This window comes from Phocoena sinus, chromosome 4, assembly GCF_008692025.1.
Source record: "Phocoena sinus isolate mPhoSin1 chromosome 4, mPhoSin1.pri, whole genome shotgun sequence".
Classification (NCBI taxonomy): Eukaryota; Metazoa; Chordata; class Mammalia; order Artiodactyla; family Phocoenidae; genus Phocoena; species Phocoena sinus.
This window is the reverse complement of record NC_045766.1, coordinates 138,369,164-138,395,200: the sequence shown is the minus strand read 5'-3', so window position 1 is coordinate 138,395,200 and position 26,037 is coordinate 138,369,164. Positions and strand designations below refer to the sequence as shown.

General features: G+C 43.8%; 1 protein-coding gene across 1 annotated transcript in view; it reads left to right on the top strand.

Annotated features, from left to right (window-relative positions):
* Positions 1–6,070: 6,070 nt before the first annotated feature.
* Positions 6,071–26,037, top strand: part of KCNJ6 (potassium inwardly rectifying channel subfamily J member 6) — a 91,675-nt gene continuing 71,708 nt past the window's right edge. Inside the window, exons 1-2 of the mRNA XM_032629456.1 lie at positions 6,071–6,368; positions 8,212–9,132. Of these exons, the coding sequence (XP_032485347.1) occupies positions 6,071–6,368; positions 8,212–9,132 (1,219 nt within the window). The remainder of the gene's footprint in view (positions 6,369–8,211; positions 9,133–26,037) is intronic.

The window sequence follows — 26,037 nt, the reverse complement described above, 5'->3', positions numbered from 1 at the left end:
TACACTAGTAAATCCCAGTTGCCAAGCCCAGTGGACATGGCTCAGTAGCTGTATGCAGAATTTGTTTTGTTTATTTAGAACAGAAATAGCTTTATATTTCCTACTGATTTTTTAGATGATAGAACTATTAACGGAAAGTTTAAACATAAAAAAATTGAAAGAAAGCAAAAACACCAACAAACTTACAGCTCAGAGATTGATCTCAATGATCATTTTGGAGGACATTCTTCTACACACACTCACTAATGCAAAAAGGCAATATATGCAAAGTAAACTATATGTTTTATTCTGTTTTTTCACTTAACACTATGGCATGGACAACCTGCCAGGTTGATAAACACATACTCATTCATTCAATAAATAGGTGCTGGGGCTTGCTATGTGTCAGGCACTTTTTCCAGAGCCTGAGATCCATCAGTAGATAAAACACACAGAGATGTCTGCCCAGGAACTTCCTTTCTGACAGTGGCAACAGACAAGTAAGAAATTAACACAATAAATAAACTTTTTCATGCTGGAAGGTGAAAAGTGCTACAGAAAAAGTAAACAGTAGCATAAGGAAGAGAGATGTGAGGACCTGAAGGAAGTGATTGAGATTTTTAAGAGGAGGTAAATGTCCTCATTAAGAAGGTGATTTTTACACAAAGAGTTGAAGACCCCAAAACATTGGGAAATCATATTTAATAACTGCACAGTATTCCATTGATTAGAGCTGCAACAATATGTTTAACTAGTGCTCTGTGGATAGACATTTAAGTTGTTTCTAATTTTTAACTATTATAAATGAGGCTGCAATATCCCCTGCCTACAATAGATAAATGTTTGTAAAATTATTTTCTTAGGATAAATGTCTAGACCCAGAATTGCTAATACGAGGCATCTAATCATTTCTAAATTGTGAGACCTACTGTCACTCTCTCCTCCAGGAAGACTTTGCCAGTTTACACATCTGATAATACATGCAAGTTCACAATTCCACTGCCCCCCAACACATACACTCCACATACTGTATTTATGGTTTATTTTTAATGTTACTAACTTTAGAGTAAAAAAATGTTATTATATTTGCACTGCTTTTACTTTGCCATGGTTGAGCATATGCTTTTCAGCTACGAGTATTTCTTCTTATAAACTCCATATTCATTTCCTTTCATCAGTTTTTTCTACGGGGGTATTTATTGCTTTTGTAAATCAGAAATATATATGTGATGTGTGAAAATATTTTTTGTGGTTTGTCTTCTTGCTTTTTTTTTACAAACATTTATAATTTTTATATTGACAAAAATACCAGCATTCCAAGATAGTTTCTGGATTCCTCTTATTAGAAAGGCTTTCTCAACTCAGAGAACTATAAAAACACTCAAATCTTCTACTCCTTCTGTAGTTTTTATTTTTTTGCACTTAGATCTTTGATCCACTTGGAATTTATTCTGTTGTAAGGAAGAGGGAAGGGATGCATCATTTTTCTTCCAGTTGTCCCTACAGCGTGTGCCAAATGCCCCCTTTGCCCCCCTAAGACTCCAGTTCCACCTGCCACCTGGCTACCGGCCTGCCCTCCCTCTTCTCCTCACATCTCTCATTCCTTCCTCAGCACCCACTCTGGGTTCTCTACTTCTGGCTTCATATTGTAATTGTCTTCCAGAATCCTGTCTTCTATATCCTCTACTTACTCCACAGCCTCCAGAAGAAATTTCACCCATGCCCATAGTTACACTTCCACGCACATGTGCTAACAACCTCCAAATCTAGAGCTTGGTCCAGGTCATTGATAAGCTTCAGCCCATAGGAGAGAGCAGACACTTGAAACTAAACCTGCCCAAACCACATCATCCTCTGCCTTCTGGTCTCAACCATCCTGCCATCCCCCATTCTCCTGTCCACTCCCCTCCACAGTCTCTAATCTCCAAATTATTTTAGTTTTGCTTCTTATTCAGCCCCCAATCCATTGTCCCCTCTTCACCCTCATGGCTGCTCCCTTAATCCAGCAGCTAGCCATTTCTTCTTACCAGCATGCCTCTAACCCAGATGTCAGCAAATGACAGCCCAGGGAGTCAGATCAAGGCTGCAGCCTCCTTCTGTGCTGCCCATGAGCTAAGAATAATTTTATATTTTTAAAGCATTGTAAAAAGTCTTTCAAAAAACAAAAGAGTATGCAACAGAGACACGTGTTGCTTGCAAAGTCTAAACTGTTTACTATCGGCCCTTTGCAGAAAAAGTTTGCAGAACCTTGCCTCTAATCTACACTCCACTGGGGGCCTCCAGTGGTCTCAGACCTGCAGGCATTCTGTATACGCCCACCACTCCTCTGCCCACAAGCACCCCATGGGGGTTACTTATGATTTTCTTAGAGTCATGTGAAACAAATCTCTCAGTTTCTAAGTTACCAGATATATGGGACAGAACACCTTCAGATCAAGTACTTGATAATTATTTAGCTTCTACGTGCTAAATTCCATCGATCACATGCCAGGAGAGTCTCAAGGTTTTGTTAGAAAATACCTTTTTTTCTTTATGATGGTAAAAGGAATATAAAGTTATTCTGGAAAATTTGGAAAAATCAGAATGTTTAAGAGGAAAATTAAAAGCACCCATAGCCCCCCTCTCAGAAGTTCCCTATTAACATGTGTGCATTTCCTTCCAGTCTTTGATTTTTCCTGTGCGTTTGAGATCCATCCCGCTTTTCCATTGGGTTTTTCCCCCACCATACTAAAAATTCTTGAAGTGCTCTTCGGACATTTTCTTAGACACCGTAAGTTTCCCCCATAGAATTCGTATACAATTTTCAGTGTAGAATTTCCCATCAGGAGAGCATCTATTCACGGCAGCCTTCTCTCCACAAGCGGTGCCCCCCAAATTCGAGGTGCTTCCAGTAATTCTGGGATCAGGTTCTTTCCAGTTTGTAACTCAGTCACATGTTATTTCTTTGAGGTTAAAGTTCAACACCAGGCTATTTTGCACCTTACCTAGTTTTATGTAAATTGGTCATCTTTCTAATAGAAAGAAAAAGAACATGGGGGTGGAGGGGGGCGGGAGAGCGGCTTTTTCACACAGAGTCACATTTACTCTAAACCAAAATAACTCAGGTTAAGTAAATCATCAAGATCCTTGGCGCCGTTCCTCCCGTCCTTTTGCACACTGTACAGCACTTCACAGTTGGCAGAGAGTTCCTCTACATTATCTCTGGTCAAGCCACGTGCACGATGCTGAAGGACCAGGGTGGCGGGTCCCACCAGGACTCTGATGCGCATGCGCATGGCTGGGGGCCCAGGGCAAGGTCCTGAGAGGCGGTGGGAGTCGAGAGGGGGTGGGGTGGGAAGTTGTTTGTGTCCCGGGCTGTGCAGGAACGCAGGTAGGTTTGTCTGCTTTCCCAACCGCAGCTGCAGCTCCCCACGCTGAGCAGCTCAAATGCTCTTGCAAATGCAATTCACATCACCCGGTCAAATTCACACCTGAGATTCCAAGAAAGAAAGAAACGTCAAGACCTAGAGAATCAACATTCCCTTCTGTATTTCCCCGCCCCTCCCCCCCCTGCCCCCCCCCCCCCCCCCCCCCCGCACGCGCATTTGCATTCCTGCCTGGGTGCTGAAGCACACTCACAGCTCAGACCTGGAATGGCCCTCTCCCCAGTCCAGGGCTGCCTGACACTGCTCTGGGAAAGGCCTGGAGGCTGTGCGGCCTTCTTCTGCCCACTCCACACCCCACCTCTTCTCCTCGCTGTCCTCACCTCTTCTGCCCCTTGAGACTCCTACTTCAGTCTCCTCTACTCTCACATTTCATTGGCTTTTTTGGTTTCTCAACTCTGCCTGTTCCCCACCAGCTACTGTCAAGTGGGAGGCCCAGCTTACCTCCCCATCTTCCCTTGGATGCATCTCACGTGCACCCACTGCCTCACCTGCATTGGTGCCTCTGAGGCTGTTACCAAGTCCAAGCTCATACTGCTTGCCGCAAGACAGGCCGATAAATCAAGAGCTGAGCTGTTGGGGCAAGGAATAACGACTTTATTCAGAAAGCCAGCAGACTGAGAAGATGGCGGACTACTGTCCCAAAGAACAATCCTACCCAAGTTAGAATTCAGGCTTCTTTTGTACTAAAAAGGGAGGGGGTGTAGTTGGTTGTTGCAGACTCCTTGGTGTCAGAATCCTTTGTTATTGCAGCTATTCAGGTAGGTCCAGTCATGATGTTCCTATAAACCTCCAACAAGACAGTTATCCTCTGTTCTGCAACTTTTTATCTCATGAATGGAAGTGTTACACTTTTAAAGGTCAGAGCCTTGAGAATGGGCTATCCTGTATATTTCAGGCTATAGGCAACATTCTTAACTTGGAGCAAAAGCAACAGAATACAAAGGTTAAAGTAAAAGAAACAGATCCCAGATAGAGTCATTGTTCTTCCCTACTCCAAAGCCACCTTTCCACCATACTCCCTGGCATGTTCAGCTTTCTTTGTTTGCTTCCATTTTTGTTTGTTTTTAAAAGGCACTTAAGTAGCATATGCAATGATATTTCCCTGACACAAAACACAGGCATTCAATTAACCACATGCTAGTTCATTAGTGTCGGCTAAAAAAAAAGTATATGCACACCTAAGAGTTGAGAGTTATGTTTTATTCAGCAGATACCTTGAGGACTTCAAGCCTGGGAAGCAGCATCTCAAGTAACCCTCAGACAACTGCTCTGAGGAGATGAGGGGGGAGCTAGGATATACAGGAGTTTTACAGCAAAGGGCGAGTAGTCGGAACAAAAGATTACTGTTAATAAAAGAAAATTAGGTATCTCAAATTAAGGAATTTAGTGCTTTTCTATGCATAGGAAAATGCAAGAGTCTAGGCTCACTGAAACCACTCTTTTGATATGAACCTCAGCTATCGGGGCCAATATCCTGTGCTTTCACACCCACCGTTTCCTCAAGGCTCACCATGGGGAGTGGCCACAGTCTCATGGCTGCTTGACAGCAGGTATTCTTTGTTTCCTCCCTGAGTTCCCTCAGGGCTCACCAGCTCACCCCTGGAGGGCTGCAATTGCAATTGCTGATGACTCTGACATCCTTTGTTTACTGATATGGCTGGCAATGTTTTATTTCTCAAAAGACAATGTTAGAAAACAAAATTCAACTGAGTACATTTGAAGAAAAAATTGGCTTTATTCAACAATTCATGAATCAGGCAGCATCCCTCCTAGCAAACAGACAGGAGAGGTCCTGTACAAAATGGATGGTTTTTAAAGGCCTAAAGGGGATGGGACAGGAAGTCATAAACAATTGAGGAGTATTTCAAGCAAGGTCACTTGCCTTGGGGGAAGGCAGGGGTCTGTGTGGTAGGCTACCTCATCTGTGGCCAGAAAATTCCAGACTGACTGGTAAAAGGTCACATCCCTGGGAGGGACTGAACCTGGATAGGTATTCAGTCCCCATTGACTGATGTAGAGCTTAGCACAAGTGACTCCATTTTTGGATCCCTGTTTCTTTTCAAAAGCACCAAACCCAAACACCCCATCTTCACTCTCTTCCTCTCTCCCTGCTCTTTCCCACACCAGCCCCCTGAGAACTCTTCTGTCTGCTTATCCATGTCAATACTGCTGCCCATAAAATTAGACAGAAGGCTCAATTTGATAACAGACACAAAATACATAGCTGCTCAAACACAATTTTTTTTTCTTGTTTCTAGTTGGATGGCAGCTCTCTGCCACCAGCTGGGGACCCAGGCCCCTCCACCTCATGACTCCATCATCCCTCGTAGAAGGGGCAAGGGCATAGGAGGGGACACACCCACTATTTCAGGCCTTGGTCCAGAAGGGCACACCCACTCCTGATGATCCAGGATTCAGCACGTGGCCACTCCTCAATGCAAAGGAGGCCAGGAAACGTGGTCCAGTCCTGAGCTAGGAAAAGGGAAAAAATGGATTTGGAGGATCAACTGGCAGGCTCCCAAGACTGTCCAGAGCACTTATCTCTACTCCTCCATTAACCCTTCAGACAGGAAGGTTACAACTGAGCCAGAAAATGGAGAAAACAGCTTCACACTGGGGGCTGGGGTATGTGTAGGTTGCCACCATGAAATGTTAAAGCATGGAAAATGGCAGAAGACTGTTGGGAGTCAGCTATTCAGACAAACCCCCTTCTTCCACTTCCCACCCCGTGGAAACAAGAACCCAGGGTGACTCTGCACAGGCAGCGAGCTCCTCACCTGGGCCAGAGCCAGACCACACTGCAGCTCTGCAGACAAGGCCGCTCCACGCTGGCCGATCCTGAGCCAAAATCAGCCCACGTGAAGTCACAGTTAGAGATTCCCTCTCAGGCCGAACTTAGCAGCGAGAGCTCGGATATGCGGCCCCCTGGGCCACAAACATCCCACCTTGCCAGGGGTGCCTGCAGTGAGCCGGGACATTCTCCGTGACCTCCATCCAAATACCCCAACCCCCTCCATCCTGTCCCACTCTCAGCTGCTTCCTTCGACTCCTGTCCTGGTATCTGCTTTGAAACAAAAGCAAGGTTTTATTTACAAATGAAGAGTTACTGAGGGTAGTGATCTAAAGTCAAAGCTATCGGACCAAACATCAAGTTTGCAGACCAAATGCTGCCTCTTCCTTGTGCTGAAGTCTAAAACCGGATCAATGGAATTGATAATTAAGGAAACTATCCAACCATGAGCAAGGTTAATCCATAAGTTAAGTTGGTACCACTCAAGTCCCATCCCCAGCTGTTTTCTTATTCAGATAAACGTTTTTTCTCAACGGACTGTGTTTCTCCCTTAACCAAAGGGAGAAAATGCACGGCAAGGTCAAATGACACAGAATAAAAGCCTGAGGGAAGAAACTGCTTATAAAACTTTCAGAAAGCTTTGAAATTATTGGCTAAACAAGTAATTTCATACAGTGGTTTATATGTATTTCACAGCAGCATCAGTTCCAAATGTCCCTTTGCACTCGGATTCTGGGAGAGTTTTCCTAATGCTTCGTCATCAAACGATTGTACCGATGCATTAATCATGAAGGCCATGAGGAATAAAATAACCGCAAGCCAAAACTGCAGATGTTAAATGTTGAGGCAGAAACCAAATGAAATGTGTAAACACATAGAAAGAGAGAGAACATTTCCCCCACACATTTTTTAACCTTGGCATTGCATCAACCATTAGGGTAAAATGCATGCATACTTACCAATAAAATCCAGAATTTTTTTTAAACTGAAATTTGACTGACACCTTAAAGAGTTCCCTCAAAATTCTTGCCCCTAAATATAAGGAGAGTGGCAAAGGAACAATTTATTACAAAAGAATGTTTATTACATGTCTGTTCCATGCAGGAACATATAATGCACATGTTAACTTTATAACAACCCTATGAATTGGCTATCATGATTACCATTTTGTAAATGTGAAAACTGAGGATCAATCAGTGAATTTTAATAGTCTATTGTTCTACTCAGGCTGCCATAACAGAATACTACAGACTGGGGGGCTTAAACAACAGCAATTTATTTTCTCACAGTTCTGGGGGCTGGAAGTTTAAGATCAAGGTGCCAGCAAGATTGGTTTCTGGTGACCTCGGTTGGTTTGGAAGACCTTTCTTCCTGGCTTACAGACAGCTGTATTCTCACTGTGTCCTCACGTGGCCTTTCCTCTGTGTGCACACCCCTGGTGTCTCATCCTCTTGGATTAGGGCTCCACCCTTCTGACCTCATTTCACCTTAATTATGTCCTCAAAGCCCCATCTCCAAATACAGTCACACTGGGGGTTAGGGCTTCAACATATTTGGGGGTGGAGTGGAGGTGCAGTTTGGTTCATAACTGATAGCATGACCAGGAGCCCACAGTTGCTGAGTGGTAGACCAAATACTGTCTGAATCTAAACATTTCTTTATCCAGAGTGCACTGCCTCTCACATACCACAGCATCTCAGAGAGAATGCGGACACATCCCACTGTAAAAGCTGACTCTTAGAACTTGCTGGCAGGGAGACAATTTCACAGCAGTTAAGCTCTGTCCCTGTGAGAAGGGTGGTGAAGTCCTTACACAAACTAGATCACAGAGGCCAGGAGTCCAAGGCAACCCATTCAGATGGCACCCCCCAAAAAAGCCTTCATCTACACTGTTAATAGCTACACAAATGGTCAAATGATGGTTTCCTACCATATTCCATCCACAGTGGGATTTCCATGACCTCCAAAGAGCCAGCTTTTCATTCAGCTTTTCTTTTCTTTTTTCCAAACCACCAGCTAATGTCCTGGAGGGTGACTCCATGGACCAGGATGTTGAGAGCCCTGTGGCCATTCACCAGCCAAAGTTGCCTAAGCAGGCCAGGGACGACCTGCCAAGACACATCAGCCGAGACCGGACCAAAAGGAAAATCCAGAGGTACGTGCGGAAAGATGGAAAGTGCAACGTCCACCATGGCAACGTGAGGGAGACCTATCGCTACCTGACCGATATCTTCACCACCTTAGTAGACCTCAAGTGGAGATTCAACCTGTTGATTTTCGTCATGGTTTACACAGTGACGTGGCTCTTTTTTGGAATGATCTGGTGGCTAATTGCATACATCCGAGGAGACATGGACCACATAGAGGACCCTTCATGGACTCCTTGCGTCACCAACCTCAATGGGTTCGTCTCTGCTTTTTTATTCTCCATAGAGACAGAAACCACCATTGGTTATGGCTATCGGGTCATCACGGACAAGTGCCCAGAGGGAATTATTCTCCTCTTAATCCAATCTGTTTTGGGGTCTATTGTCAATGCATTCATGGTGGGATGCATGTTTGTAAAAATATCACAACCCAAGAAGAGGGCAGAGACCCTGGTTTTTTCCACCCATGCGGTGATCTCCATGAGGGATGGGAAACTGTGCTTGATGTTTCGCGTAGGGGATCTGAGGAATTCCCACATCGTGGAGGCTTCCATCAGAGCTAAGTTGATCAAATCCAAACAGACCTCAGAGGGGGAGTTCATCCCCTTGAACCAGACGGATATCAACGTAGGGTATTACACCGGCGATGACCGTCTCTTTCTGGTATCACCACTCATCATTAGCCACGAAATTAACCAACAGAGTCCTTTCTGGGAGATCTCCAAGGCCCAGCTGCCCAAAGAGGAACTGGAAATCGTGGTCATCCTAGAAGGCATGGTGGAAGCTACAGGTAAGGTGTGCTCCATCCAGGGGTATCTGTAGGATTGATGCTCATTTTAAACTGAACCTCACATTCTTATTTTTGACAAAATATGGAAAACTGAACCTCACTCACTTATTGACGCCACCTCTTTATTCATGAAGTAGTATGTGGCCTATAACCTTAAGTATGTCCACCACAAAGTCTAACAATTTAGCTTTTTAAAAGCTCTTGGGAAAATAAATTAATAAACAATTTTTTAAAATACCTCTTAATATATTTTAAATTTTCAAATATTTACTTAAATTAAAATTTGATCTCTCTCTAAAGCAATTTTTAGATGGTTTTAAAGCATTGTTTAAATTAAATACTTGAGGTTATTTATTGTCAAGCCAGGAGGAAGAAGTTAAGCCTTTCAAAGGAAGCCTGACAAATTGCTTTAATAAAAATACAATTTTGCCCCTTCTTTGGGAGCCATTTGCAAGACCCATAGCCTTGCTTTTTCTTTTATATCAAGTGAGCACTTGGTATCTTTTCTTTATACTCTACCTGCCAAATCCCCAGTAGATATAATAATGCAGACCCAGTAAATAACTCTAACAGGAAAGAAAAAATATTGATATCCACTCATCATAATCCTATTGACCCATCTGCTTTGAACAGCTAACTACTGGTGTATTTTAACAAAGATGATCTGTTCTAAAAATAGAGAAATGGTCTGTTTTTATTGAAGTCTTCACTCATATTTTCCATACGTGTTACACATCCCAGGAGCAAAGGAGGTTCTGCCTGTATTTATCTGTAACTTTCTATGAAATAGAGCCATAAACTCTGCCTTAAGCTAACAATAGTGCCTGTAGGAAAAGTATAAACTAGAACACTAATTCAAGCTTTGCTTTACTATTCTTCTGAGTCATTAGTCTTGGGATCCTCTTTAGTTATACAATCTGCCCTTCTGTGCTTTGAGGTCTTCAACTTGAGGCTCAAGGTAGGTTTACACAATCTGAAAATGCACGGCCACCAGCCAGACCCCAGACTCTTCATCCACCCATAACCTGACCTCAGTCATCCATCAAATGAAAGTCATTGCTCCCATGTCTCAGCCTCCCTGGACCCAACAGGCAAAGTCATTACCTCTAACAAATTTCTCTTATAGCGGTAAAAACTTTTGCAATAGTTTTTAAAAAATGCAACAAACAATGAAAATGTGAGTAAAAGACTTTGCGTGAAGTGTGATCCTTTGCATAAGGCAAAAGGAACATCTAAAACAATCATTGTGAAATTATAAATAAGTGCTGCACATGTGCACTGGGCTATCTGTACCCTGAGCCTGACTTTGGGGTGCCCTCGTGAGCCAATAGTTGTGTGAGGGGAGGGAGGAGGAAGGAGGGGGGAGGAGGGCGGGGAGAAACCAACTCAATGAGAGAGCTCCGTCATTTTCCCACAGACCAGAAACTACTCCCACCTCGGCCAAGCACCTGGACTCTGGGTCCCCCTAGTGGTGGCCACTGAGATACAGTCTCTGGCAGCATAAACTGACCACTTATGATGCGCTTTTAATATTAGATTTCTCGCTATAAACTCTCCGGATAGGACAGAAGGGAGGGGAGCGGACAAGCCTTGTTCTCCTTCGGTCTCTGAGCTCAAGAAGCAAAAGCCAGTGGAGACGTACCCTCTGTTTACTGGTGTTAATCTGAGCTTCGAATTGCAGGAGCTGTGTTCCCTCAAATCAAAACCCAAGCTCTAAAAATAAGTCAGTCCGGAATAAGCAACTTACCTTTGTGATGTCTCTGAGTCGGAATTCTCCCTGGGGCAGACCCTGTCTTTCTGAAGATAGCTTGTAATGACTGAGCCTTTCCAAATAGGGGAACATCCTTTTGTTGGTTGTTAGGGATACCTCTGAGCATTCGGTGGCCTTTCTACTGCTTTCATAGAGAAAACTGGGTACTTGCCAGCAAAAAAAGAATCAAAGGCAACCACTATTAACTTTCTAAAAGTAATAATTTTCTAATTTTTGGAAAGTGGAGGAAAGAGTGCTCTAGAAAGTTCTGGGTTTGTCTGGAAGCTGGACACGTCTTTATCCTTTCCTGATAGGATTCGTAGAGTTCAGTCTTTCCAGCACATCTCATCTCTTAATTTAACGAGGCACACTTTTTTTCTTTGTGAATGAAAAGCACAGTTGGGATTTATGGGTATTAAGTAGGCCCTTGGGGTGGGGGGAATGTTTCAATGAATCAAAGCCACAGGAAAAAAATAGATGTGGACCAAATGCACCCTAAGGAAAACAGATTCACAAGGATCTAATTATTCATTGGAAGGCTAGATGGGAAATCAGGAGCCGTGAAAACCGCAAGCTAACACAAAGGGGCCTCTGCTTGACTCATGCTTTCTTTCAAATATGTCTTAGTTGACCTGAAACTACTCTCAGTGACCTCAGTTAGGATGCCTCTTTCAAGGACGAGCCTCACCATCGCCACCACTGCAACCTCCATGCGATGCCCTCCCTCTTTCTGTCTTGCAGGTTGTGGGCACACAGCGACCCCGACATGGTATTTTCTGGGGATCCGAGCTACCACGCAGTAGGCTGACCCGGCAGGTCCTTTAGTGCACTGGGTGCTCAGGCCCATCACAGGCCAGCTGGTTGACACATAATATGCCCACCCCAGTTGTGCTGCCCCAAGCCTGCTTTGTCACATCACTCAGGGTCAGGCTTGTCTTTAGAAAATGGGAGTAAGCTCCTTGAAGGCGGGAGGTGAGTCTTGCCCACCTTTGATGTTCTGCAGGTCCTGGCCCCAGTCCTTCATTCAGTGAGTTCTCTGGCCTCATAAAAGACAGACTCACACCCACAAAAGACAGACCCACGTTCTTGGTGGATGGTTTCGGTCTGGTCCTGCCCCAAGTCAGGGGGATGTGTCACCTCTCAAGAACCTTCCAGTCATGTGGTTCTATTTTTGAAAATGAATCAAACCCTGGAAAATTCTGACACCAGCCACCCAGACATCTGGGAACTGGCCGTGTCTCATCCCATAAATATATTTTTAAAGGGGGCCCTTTATGTTCCTGACACAGGGGCAATTTGGAGATAGTGATGTTTACAGAAGGGTTCATAGCTACGTAAACAAACATGCCGAGCAGCTGTGGCAAGTGTGCCTTAAATAGTAAAGCATTCATATAGACTGTTATTTATAGAGGGCAAATTGGCATAGAGGCTAGATGACAGCCACACAGAGCTGGGCCCGGTGCCAGCCAGCTCCTCACTATAGGCTTTCTGATTGATGAACTTCCATATTTACCCCCAACGATTATGCAACTATGACAGGCAGCCCTTTCCAACACCTCAGCAAATATGTCTCCTTAGAATGAATCCCATTAAGCTTTTTTTTTTTAATTTTTATTTTATATCGGAGTATAGTCAATTCACAATGTTGTGTTAGTTTCAGGTGTATGGCAAAGTGATTCAGTTATACATATACATATACCTCTTCTTTTTCAGATTCTTTTTCCATATAGTTTATTATAGAATATTGAGTAGAGTTTCCTGTGCTATACAGTAGGTCCTTCCTGATTATCTGTTTTAAGCTTTTTTTTTTTGCATTTTTTATTATGGAAACTATAAAACTTATATAAAAGTAGACCAAATCCTATAATCAACTCCCATGTACCCATCATTCAATTTCTATAATTGTCAGTTCACGGCCAAACTTGTTTCATCTGTGTCACCCACTCACTAACTGCCCCTCCAGCATCATATTTTACCTGCAAATATATCAATATGCCTCTAAAAGATAAGGACTCTTTTAAAAACATAACTGTAGGACTTCCCGGTGGCGCAGTGGTTAAGAATCCGCCTGCCAATGCAGGGGACACGGGTTCGAGCCCTGGTCCCGGAAGATCCCACATGCTGCGGAGCAACTAAGCCCGTGTGCCACAACTACTGAGCCTGTGCTCTAGCCCATGAGCCACAACTACTGATCTCATGTGCCACAACTGCTGAAGCCCATGCGCCTAGAGCCCGTGCTCCACAACAAGAGAAGCCACCGCAATGAGAAGGCCGCGCACCGCAACAAAGAGTAGCCCCACCTCCTGCAACTAGAGAAAGCCTGTGTGCAGCAACGAAGACCCAATGCTGCCAAAAATAAATAAAATTAAATTAATTAATTTAAAAAACATAACTATAACACTGTTATGACACCTAAAACAATTAATGATCATTTCTTAAGATCCAATATCTACTAAGTGCTCTGACTTCCATTTGTCTCATAAATGTCTTTTTAAGTTTTGTTTAAATCTGCTGTTTGAATCCAAATCAGGTTAACACACTGTTATCGGCTGAGATCTCTTCCAAGCCTTAGTCTTTGAGCTCCCCTTCCATCCCTGTGGGGTTTTTATCTCTCAAGTTTTTCTCAAAGAAGAGAGTTTCTGAAATATTTATATACTACGAAGAAAGCTGGGGAAAGTGGAGGGTGGGAGGAAGCCAACTTAGTGAAGATATACTAGATAACATTTTGTAGATGAGGAAGCAGGGCTGACTGTCCAGACGTCAGTATCTATGGGTTACCATGGAGGAGGGGGAGTGTGTGCCAGAAGTAGGCAAGCAAACCGGAAGTAGGTGAGGGCAAGCCATCCTTCCCCACAGGAAAGCTCAGTTCTTTATTCACATGAGGAGAGCTTAGTCACATAAATCACATCACAGGATTTTTGAGTTGCAAGAGTCTTCGCCCTATTCTTAATTACTTTACAGGTGAGGACATGGATGCCCAGCAAAACTAGCGAGCTGGCTAAGGTGCGATAGTTACGGGCAGAGCAAGACCTTGAAACCCTAAACCACTGATGATGTCCAGCCTCCAAGTTCAGTGCTCTTTGCATCATGAATGCTGTTGGTTCGTGAAGATTCTGCAGAGCATGCACCCGAAAAGATGACTGGTATTTAACATGCAGACAGGCTCTCTTTTCTCCCATCATTAGCTCTTTTTCTTTAAGGCTTCTCTTTCGGTCTCCAATGTTATCAGTTCATTTTAAAATTCTTTATTACATTCACATGAATTTTTAACAAGCATATATTAAAATGAGATCTGCCACAAAACTGTTCTGAAATCAAAATTCAATAAGCACCGTCTACAAAAATACTCCTGGAAGAATATAATGTTCTGTCAAATCTGATTTCCAAGAACCACTTTTCTTCGCCATAGTCAAAATGCCACTTCACTATAACAGAGGAGAATATGAGATCACAGAGTTTGAAAAGGTGGCACTTCTCAGCTAAGATGGTTGAGGGTTAGCATCACAGTACATTTAAGCTGTTTCTACTAATGATATTTCATAGCCATTGTATTTTTCAAATCTTATTTTCCCCTTTAGATAAGTAGCTGCTAGTCTCTCCACTGGCAAGTCATTATCTCCATATTTACCATTTTTCTTTTAAGAGTTGTAACCCCAACTACCTAGCCTAGGAAAAGAGTTAATTGATAAGATCTGGAATGCTAAGATCTTGGGTGAAAATCTCGTGGTAAATCTCTATAAGGCGCAATTTAAAAAATTCAAAGACATGTGAATTTATTTTTCCTGGATGGAAATCTACCACTCATCAACATCAAGAAATCCAACCATCCTTTCTTCTTCGAGCATTAGGTTCAGGTGATTTATTCAGGGCTTCCTCCCAAATGCCTACCTCAATATAATATACCGAAGTAGTGTCAGTGACTGGATAAAAACTGATAATACCTGCTCCCTAAATATGGTAAACTTTTTGTGATTCTAAGCAGTTTGAGGACACTATTCTGGTCCTAACAATCTGAGGCTGGATGCAGTAGAGCACACATAGAATTTTATACTTTTCCACCGCCCCTCTAGAAGAAAGATACTGTAACTCTGTTAAACATTATACCTCTGTTAACCATTTCTCATAACTTAGAAGGCACTTAGGATCTCATAACTTAGATAGCAGTGTATTGAGGTCACCATATACTATTGTGGTTGAAAAGACAAAAATACTGGATAATTATCAAACTTTTCATTATTAAAACATCAATAGCAGAAAATCCATTGTTCTTCCTTCTCCAAATGGGCTGTGAGGAGCTCATAAAATAGATGTTCAGTAGAAGTCAGGAATGGCCGAACAATATATACAATTTAAAGTTCAAACCCAAGGTAAAAAATAGACTAGCATCTAAAAGTTAGCTCTGACTCAAACTCTGAAGTCAGTACTCATGTTGGGAAGAAACTGCACCATTCAGATTAAGAGATGAGTATCAAAGAGTGGGAAGCCTCTAATTAGTGCATCCTTAAATAAATCGAGCTTTATTATTTCCCAGGGCATTCACTAATATGAGTGCTGACGGCATGATGCCAGTGAAGCAGTTCTACCTGACAATTTCTAATGACCAGAAGAGGATCATTGGGGAAAACCATATAACTTATTCACACATGCAAACACACACACATACATAAACACACACACACACACACCCCTCTGCTAAATAGCTAAACAGCCAGAAGCCAGAGGGGCTTCTTCCCCAGTTAAGCACACCCTTGCTCCTGTGTTTTACACCAACTCACTTTGTAAGTGAGTTTGGTTGTTCTATTAATTATTTAGTACTCCTCTTTTTTAAAAGTAATCTCTCTTGGCCATAGCTCAGCTTATCTGTACTTCTTTGTGTCATTTATACTGTCAGGCAATCCTGGGTTCAAACCACAGTTGCTGTATTCACTGTCTTGCTTAACTTCTCTAAGGCCTCAGTTTTGCCCCTCTAAAATGGGAACAACAATGGTACCTACATCGTTGGTGACCTTTCAGCTTCACGGATTCTGTTAGATCAGATCATTCCTTCCCCCATAGACTGCACAGGGGAAATGCAGTAGGGAGGAGGGAAGCCAGGCATTTGGGAGGGTCAGTCCCAGGGACTGGCTCCACTGTTTCCAGGGACTGTGCAGCTAGCGTCTCCACACGATGACAACTGACTCTCCTCAGAAGGCACTCTGAACAGTCAAAATGGCAAATGTCAACCTGCGATAGCCAGTGCAAGAAATGCACACTCACAACGTGAGAGTAAATGCCAGCCTGGCCTCTTCCCAGTTACCTACCACGAATGATGAGCTCTGAATTAATGAGGATCACTGGGCTCAGAATAGACTTTGCATTCCTATAGATAGTAACATTTCATCATTATAATTTCTGCCCAAAGGGGACATGAATATAGATTATTCTCAAGTCTTCTAAGGCAGCTGCTCAGGGAGGACAGGACCAAGAGTCTGCATTTGAAAACAAGATTTCTATGTCCCCAATCCCCCTCCTAGGTTTTTATAAGAATGCTCTGGTGTCAGCTGATGCCCCAATTTGGAGAATGTATTTTTGTGCTGTTAATTCAACTGAATAATATTTATTTACATAATAAGCCCTTAGAGATACTCCTGCGTGAAAGTATAGATATACTTCAACAAAGTGGACAGTAAATGTGAATTTCTATATGGCCAATTCCATTGTTCTCTATTTACTGAGAATGATAAAAGATACTGTACAGTCTGGTTTGGCTAGGCATGTTGCAGTAACGAATACCTCCAAGGGCTTAAAGCACAAAGGTTTATTTCTCATTCCTATTACATGCCAGTTTCAACTCTGTTCACATCCTGTTGACTCCAAGATACAGACAAAAGGAGCAGCCCTACTTAGGACATGCCATTCTCATGGCAGGGAGAAAAAAGAAATGACAAAACACCTCGCTTCTGCTTGCCATTTATTAGTCATAGCAAGTCATATGGCAGTGCCTGATGTCCATGGAATGGGGAAATGTAATTCTCTCACAGGGACTTGGAATAAATAATTCAGAACAAAATAATACAATCTACCACAGGTACCCAAGTGGTTTTGAAAACCCCTAGACCAAGTTAAAAACTTTTTGCAAGTTAGGGTTTTTAAAATATGTGGTAGTCATCAGTGTTGTTTGTGAAATATGTCCAGCTTTCGTCCTTCTAAACACGTCAGGATCACATTTCCCTGTTTCTGTTGGACACGGTCATGTGACTTACATTTGTCCCAACAGTATATGCGTATGTCATGGGTATCACGCCGCTGGAAACCTTACAAGCTAAACAGGATAATTCCCTTCCTTTCTGTAGTTCTCACGGAAGCACATGTCACAGTGAAGTTTCCATCATTCTGGACCCTTGACCGGCTTTGAAGAGAAGACCCTTGCCGTCTCACTTGGGACTTGTAGCATGACTGAGAAATAACCTTAGGTTGGGTTAAGCCACTGAAATTTGGGTTGTTTGTTACCACAATATTAACTAACCTCTTTGGCCTGACACAAAATTTCATGCAAACATTTTGACAGGTTGGCTGTTGTATACTGCTCACAGCCCCAGACTTGCCATGAAATGAATTTTTGTCTAGCTACTTTGCAAAGCTTCTCCTCCCTCCTTTAAGCTCTCTGTTCACTGCTTAAGACTCTGAGGTCAGACAGGCTGAATTCAAATTCTGCCTCCACTCCCAACTGTCCATGTGATTGGACGCATCACTTTCCTTAACTTCACCAAACCTTTTTCCATTCTGAAAAATGGGAATGATACTTATATTTATAAGGAGATTCCATGAGATAATACAGGCAAGTCATTCATCATGGGACCATAGTATGTGCTCAATAAATTTAGAGAGTGAATCTATGACTCTGTAAATCATACTATTCTCATCCATCTTTCATTAGGTGCCTATTGAATGCCAATTGCTTTATTAGATGCTTTCCATATATTATTTTCAATCCTCAAAGCAATTCTGAAAGGTAGATACCATCCCCATTTAACAAATGAGGAGGTTGATTCTGGAGTAGGGAGTTGGGGAGAGTAACTTGCCCGAGGTCACACAACTGGTGAAGTAGTAAGGCAAGATTCCATCTCAGGGCTGCCCACCTTCCCAGTCTGTCTCCCTTGTGCCTCTCCAGGGAAGGCATAGTACACAATAGCACACTGAAAGTAGTGGTTGTTGATTAAAGGTCATTAGTGTGTGGACGATTGCCACTCAATGATACATTCCCTTTCGATTACTGGCCTTGGCCTCCCCATCAGGCTCCCCTCACCAGACCGCAGGAGGCAGGTACAGGCAATCTGCTCTTTCATAACAGTTGGCCCTGAGTCTCTTGAAAGGGCACCTACTTGTTCATACTCTCAGATTCTGCCCAGTTCTACGTTATCAGGCAACCATGCCACTTGACACTGGGCCAACCCCATCTAAAACAGCCTGGTGCCATGCCAAGTATAACCCAAAGTGCAACCAAGCAGCCAGTGCCAAAACCCTTAGGGGAGAAAAAAAAGAAAGTTTAACACTGAAAGGGAAGAATCAATTTTGACGCTGAGCTTCCTGCCAGAAATCACAATAATAAAACGATTTAGGCTTTGACCAGCCCAAGTAAACCCTGTTGGGGTTTCCATTTCACTGCAAAACATCCAATAAGACCCTTTTGGGGGTTTGAGGATGATGATAATTTTTCTCTTGTCACTGAGGCCATCCTTAGACGATTTTAATTAAACATTTGCGAAGTAAATACATTTTCTTTTACATTTTCTCAAGCATAGTTTCTATAGGGTGAATATTAATAGAAATCTGTGAAAGCTGATGGTTAAAGGAGAGGCTGGTGGGTAATGATATTAGAGAAGAGCACACAGCAGGGAGCTCCAAGGAGACAAGACTGAATGTTGAGCCTGAAAGGAACTAATGCTACATTCACATCGGCCCTCAATGAAGTATCTTTAATACAACTCAGAGAGCTAAAGTAGTAACAAAGTATTAGTCATAAAGTATTTGCTTTAGATACTTGGTTATATATGTTGTCTCTCTCCCCAAAGTTGGAAAAGGTGTACAACCTAAGGAGAACAAAAATGACACTGCAAAACAAAATGTCTACGATTCTTACAGAAACCCTTAAGAACCCACAAGGTCCAACATGGGGCAAGAAAGATTTCCAAACACCTCCCTGGGTCTTTACAGCATGAGTCCTTTATGTTCACCCAGAGGGACCTCAGCATGTCCAGCCTCACCTGCAGATCCTGTGTCAGCCCCCAAGGCTGGGGGAAGAAAGAAGCCACATTCATGAAGCTAAAAACAAATGGGTCACAGCTACCTGGGAGGAGGCTGGCAGCTTCACTGGCCATCAGCAAACCAGACCAAGAACAAGGAAGGGCAGGGATGTCTCCAGTACCAGCTCAAAGCCTCTGCTGCTGCGGGGACCTGGCACAGAGTCACCCCCTGTGTTTGGTGGATGACTTCGCAAAAGCCTCACCTGTGACCAGAAATGCTCACTCCTGACATCAAAGAGACTAGCTGGGTGCACTTGGAGCTCCCGTGTCAGCAAATCAAAGTGTCCTCTATTGCCATGTTGAAGAGTGGAATGACACAGTGGCACTTCCTTTCCTTGAGTTCACTCCAATACATGTTCACCCAGGTGGAAGGGGGCATCTCATGAACGAGGAGCATCTGTAACCTGGGCAGGAGATGGCCTAGTAAACAGGAGACGGGGAAGATGTTAGGCAAAAATGTGCCATGGCCTTCAGTGTTTCTCATGGGCCCCGCCCTGGGGTGTCTTCCTTTTTTTTAAATTTTTTTATTAAATTTATTTATTTCTGGCTGCGTTGGGTCTTTGTTGCTGCGTGCGGGCTTTCTCTAGTTGTGGCGAGCAGGGGCTACTTTTCATTGCGGTGCGCAGGCTTCTTATTGTGGTGGCTTCTCTTGTTGAGGAGCACAGGTTCTAGGCACGTGGGCTTCAGTAGTTGTGGCTTACGGGCTCTAGAGCGCAGGTTCAGTAGTTGTGGCTCGCAGGCTTAGCTGCTCCGCGGCATGTGGGATCTTCCCGGACCAGGGCCCGAATCCGTGTCCCCTGCATTGGCAGGCGGATTCTTAACCACTGCGCCACCAGGGAAGGCTGGGGTGTCTTCTTATGATGAAACAAAATCCACAGATGGACCCGAGGCATATGCATTTACATTTAAATGCTTAGTCTCTTTATTTTCCCATCCACCAAGATCATGAGCCCCACATCCTCCTCTCTCTTCAATCCTGCAACATCACTCCCTCTTAGATAACAACCTGGCTTCACACCTTGCTGAGAAAATAGAAGCAATCAGACTGGAACACTGGCCTTTCCGCCGGTCCCTATCTCACCGCCACACCCCCGCCTCCGCCGCCTGGGCCTTTCACCACTGTCCGGAGCCCTGTCCAACCTGGGGCCAAACCTGGACCACATCCCTTCAGCCCTCTCAAAGACTTTTAGACTATACCATCTTCTTTCCTCCATCATCAATTTTTTTCTTAATAGTTTATTTCCAGCAACATAAAAATATTTCCTAATATCTATCATTTTTGAGAACAAACAAAAACAAAGCTAGACTTCTCCTGGTACCGTGTCCCTTTCCAGTACTGTCCCATTTCTCAACGGTCTTTCCCACATTACTTCTAGGAAGAATTGTCTGTATCTCCATCACCACTGTTTTACTTCCCTTTCCAAATGAGCTACCATTCCTAGCACACCACTGACACACACCAACAACATCCATCCTGCCAGCTCCAGAGGCCACCCTCTATTCCCATCTTACTTGGCCTCTTTGCATCAACATGCTGACCACTTCCTCCTTCTCCAGCCTTTCTTCCCCAGCGTTCACCACTACTTCTGCTTTCCCTCCTTCTTCAGTGAAAGCTCCTTTCCATCCTCATCTTCAAGCTATTTCTCTTTTTCCCCAAAATCTCACGGCCCATTCCATCCAGAGCCCTAGCCTCCATTAATTATCCTTTTCTGTTATTTCAGCCAGGACCTTGGCTTTAATTACCATCTTTTTCGCATGTGACATCAAATTTCTATCTCTGGTCCTAACCTCTCCCCTGAGCTCTGAATTCAAAGATCCAGCTGCCTACTTGGCATCCCTATTTAGATACTTGTACAACTAATGTGACCAAAGCAGAAACTAGATATCCTAGCATCCCCTAGAATCTGCTTTCCTCTCCATCTTCCCCATGTTCATAAATATCATCAGCAAACACGTAATGACTTACATCAGAAACTTCGGGAGCATCCTTGATTCATCTCTTGCCCTTACCGTCCAGAAGTCCTATAGATGTGACTTCCAAAATATGTCTATCTCTGTGGCTACTGCCACAGATTGTCATAATGTGGAGCCCACGGCATTCAACTGGGTCTCCCTGTTTAACTGTGACCACCCTACACAAATCCGTTTTGCACACAGCAGCCAGAGTGATGTTAAGAAAAATGTAAACCAGAGCAAGTCATTCCCGTGCTTAAAACCCTCCCATGGATTCTGGCTGCACTTGGAAAATCCAGATTCCCTGCCATGGCCTGCAAGGCCCTTCTGGTCTGGCTCCAGCACGCTTGTCTGCTTTCACCTCCAGCCACTTTCCCACCCAACTCACCACGCTGCAGCCACGTGGGCTCTCCGTTCTGAGCACAGAGCTCTTGTACAGGGAGGTCTTCTCTGCCCACCAGATAGAAACCAGCTCCCATCACTGTGCCTCTGTCACTCGGTGCAGAACGTGTCACCAGCTGATGGTATCCTGTGGACTTGTGTGTTAACCAATAGTCTTTGGTTGCCCAGGTCAGAAACGTGGTTGTCATTTATGCTCTCCCCTCCCTTGGGCACTGCAGTCTTCTCTCTCCCAACCATTTCCCCAAGCCCACTGGGCTCCTTTGTGCAAATGAGGAAAAGCCATCCCTCCTCAACTCTACTGCCATCTGCTGGGAAATTTGTGTCATAAATATATCTGTACCACTTAGATTTAGTGAGTTGTGCAGTGTACAACCTGCACAACCGTATGTGGTGGCCCGAGCTAAACTTATCCATTCCATCTCGTACCTGTCTCTAGTATCCAAACGTCCTCTCCTCTCCAGCATCTTGGCCACTGCACTGGTTCACAGCACCACTCTCTCCCTCTGGGCTATTACACTGCTTCCTTACTGACTTCCCTAATTATAGACTCTCATTTCTACAATTACCCTCCTTGCAATTAGTAGAGTAAACTTTGTAACTTACAGATCCCATCTCCTCACTCCCCAGCTCAAATATTCTCAGTAGTTTCTGGGTAAAGAATCAAGTCCAATCTCGTTTGCATGTCACAGTCTTGCCACCTGTCCAGGAGCCCTGTCAATTTCCCCACTACCTGCTTGTGCTACTGAAATTCCTGAACGCACCATGGGTTATTTTGCCTCGGGTCTGCACATGCGCTGACATTATCTCTGCCTAGAATATCCTCCTCCATTTATCTTCCCAATAACCCCTACTCACCCACCAAATCTCCCTGCAAATGCTGCCTCCTGTGAAACCTTCCTGACTGCTTGGCAAACTCTGGCATCCTCCCTCTCTGCTTCCCCTGCACTTCTACAAATCTCCATGATATCTGACTGCATTGTGGATGACTGATCACATGGCTGGGTGTCCCCAACAGACTATATTTTGAGGATAAAGATTATGCCCTTTTTTTCTACCCCAACAACTAGCACAATTTACCACGTGGTAGGTGCCCAATAAAAAGAATGAATACATTGATGGTTTTGTAAAAAGCAAGGTCTGGCCTTTCTAAATGTGTCTTAGACGCCTGGCAGCATTTCCTTTTCACCTGGCACCATCTTATCTCAACTCTACTGAGAGCCAAGGACTACATCTGCCTTCCCAATGAGGCTGTTATATCATTTAATTTAAAAATTAGGGCTTCCCTGGTGGCGCAGTGGTTGAGAGTCCGCCTGCCGACGCAGGGGACGCGGGTTCGTGCCCCGGTCCGGGAAGGTCCCACATGCCGTGGAGCGGCTGGGCCCGTGAGCCGTGGCCACTGAGCCTGCGCGTCCGGAGCCTGTGCTCCGCAACGGGAGAGGCCACAGCAGTGAGAGGCCCGCGTACCGCAAAAAAATAATAAATAAATAAAAATAAATAAATAAAAATTAAAGACTTTTTATTTAAAGAGCCTGTTTATTTTACAAGATCCTTTCCCCATCCAGTATTCACCAGGCATCTTATAAAGTCTATCCAATGTAAATACAGATAGTTTAAAGCAGAGATCCAAAAGGCAAACTTGTCCCAGAATTTGGTCTTAAATTACACAACGGGCTCTTCCAAGTAGACCTATCTCTGGTCCCCTTTCTAAAGTAGGTCTAGTCCACTGGAGGCTCAGTGGGGACAGGAGATGGGGCTCCCATAACAAGAGTCCCCCATTACTTTCATTCCCCCTCATCCCACGCAGGGATATTTCCCTCTGATGTTGTCTGGCTCTGCTCACAAATCTCCTCCACTCTGCCAAAGGACCAAGCAGATAGCTCAGAAGAGCCAATCATGGGAAAGGGAGATTCCTTTACCCAAGTTTCTAATCCATAAATGAATAAAGGGTCTCTCACTATATACCCCTCACCTTCTGCAGTGATGAAGGATGAGGGTAGGTGCTAGATCAGGACACACCAGCCCACATCTGAAGCATCCTAAGTGGGCTTTCTGAAGGTAAGAACTCTACAGGCAAAGTGTCTGAGGCTGAGGCATACTCAGTCCGCAGGCAGGGATATTCCAGAACCTCCCATGTACCTGGCATTGGGCAAAGTTAGACAAACACAGTCCTGCCCTGAGGGAACTCACATTTTAGAGCAGGAGGGTGGCAAAATGTTTTCTGTAAAGGACCAGGTAGTAAATACTTCAGACTCTGTGATGTCTCTATTACAACTACTCATACAACTATTCAACTCTGCTGCCTTGGAGTTCAAGCAGCCACAGGCAATATGTTTCCAAAGGACCGTGGCTGTGTCCTAATAAAATTTTATTTATGGACACATAATTTTCACGTGTCATAAAATATTATTCTCCTTTGGGATATTTTCCAACCATTTAAAAATGCCAAAACTGCTTTTAGCTCTCTCCTGTTCTAGGCGATGGGACTGGACATAAAAACAAGTTAGTATACAAAATGGAATAATGTATATACAGAGAACATTTTTAATGGGGAGGTGCACCAGCGGGTACAGGAGCTCTGCTCTTGTACTCCCAGCCAGAATCCCACTTCAGATGTGTGCCACATAATAAGTACCAGTGACAGCAGCAAGCATGGCACCTCCAGGGAGAAGGGGGAGCGGCCAGAACCCAGGAGAGAGGAAATCACTTACATTTGCTCTTTGCATTTGCAATCCCCCAGAAGGAGAAGATAATGGGGGGCAGAGGGTTCCTGACCTTTGAGAGAGAGCTAAAATTGAACTTCTGTTCAAAAGCAGAGATTCATCAGTAAACAGTGCTATTATTAACATCATGGTTTAAAGGGAAAAAAATTAAAGAATGTGAGTATCTTTGTTTCGGGAGGGTTCGCACTGACACTTCCTTTTGTGCTTGCTCTGTTTTTCTTTGGCTGAAAATTACTCCCCCTACTTAAAGTTATATAACTCTCTCCCAACAACATTTGTTCTTTTGTTAAGTTAAAATATGTATTTATTGATTTATTTTTTATTGACGTATGGTTAATATACAATGTTTCTGGTGTATAGCAAAGTGAATCAGTTATACAGATTCTTTTCTATTACACATTATTATAAGATATTGAATATAGTTCCCTGTGCTTTATAGTAGGTCTTTGTTGTTTATCTATTTCATATATAGGAGTATGTATCTGTTAATCCCAAATTCCTAATTTATCCCTCCCCCCCGACCCGTTCCCCTTTGGTAACTAGAAGTTTGTTTTTACGTCAACATTTATTCTTAACATCAATTCATTTGGAGGTTGAAGGCCCTAAACTCCATTCCACCCCGAAAGAGCCTTTCTTGGTCCCAACTCCCCTCTGCCCCCTCCCACTCGCACTCCCATTTTCTTAGGAGGCTGAGGGGAACATATAGCGATTAGCCATCAATGAAGACACTCAACCTTTGCTATGAATTACACATCCACACAACCCCACCCTCTATCAGATTATGGGACTCAGTCCACAAAGAAAGTTGTCCTTAACAAATTCATTGGAAATGGCTCCAATCAAACAACTTGCTGTCAACACAACTGCCATTGACCCAACCAAATATGGTAGAAGGAAGTCCTCACCAAGACCCACAACCTGCTTTGGCTGTATTGCTACCTAATCGCAGGAGGTTGGTTCAGAATAATCATAACAAACTCTTGAAAAACAGTTGCACATTGGAACTTGCCTTGACAGAAATCATTTTCCCTAGAATGGATTTTCACTGGAAAACACACACGGGAAAGCCTCAGCTTCTCTCCTGGTTCGCTTTTGTTCCCCGTCTTCCCCACACTGCTTTCTGTGGCTTCTTTTCCTCCCATTCTGAATTCTCCACACCCTGTAAAGTCCAACAAGCACCCCTTCCTCCACAAGGACTTCACATGACGCAGCCTCACCCCTGACCAGGTCCTGTAATGTCCCCTCCTTTTCCAAGTGGCATTGTCATCTCCCGAGTGGACCCTAAGCTTCTTGTCTTCTCTCTCTCCGGTCCCCGTGGCACTATACTGAGAACAGGAGACCACAGTGCACATTGGTGATAGCTCGGGGACCTGTCAAGCGTACCTCCTGAGCTTCCCCTATGGATCCCAAACATGCCAGGAGTTCTTTGCTAACAATTTGACAGTTGTCGGGGCCAGAATCTGTTATGAGGTCAGTTATAGACACTCAGTATCCCTCACCCATTTCGGATCCCCACGTTGATCCCGTTAGCCGTGCTATATATCACGAGTCAGGAACAGCAGGAACCGTCTTCCACATTTTACCACATTTGCTCAATCTACATATAGGTATCAACATAGATCCATGTGCTTACGCATGTATATGAACTTGAGATTTTTTAAACCATTTGAAAGTAAACTGTAGACAAGCTGCCACTTTAACCCTAAATTCTTCAGTGTATATTTTGTAAATGCAAAGACAGCCTTACAAAACCACAGTCTAATCATCAAAATCAGAAAATTGATATTGATACAAGGCT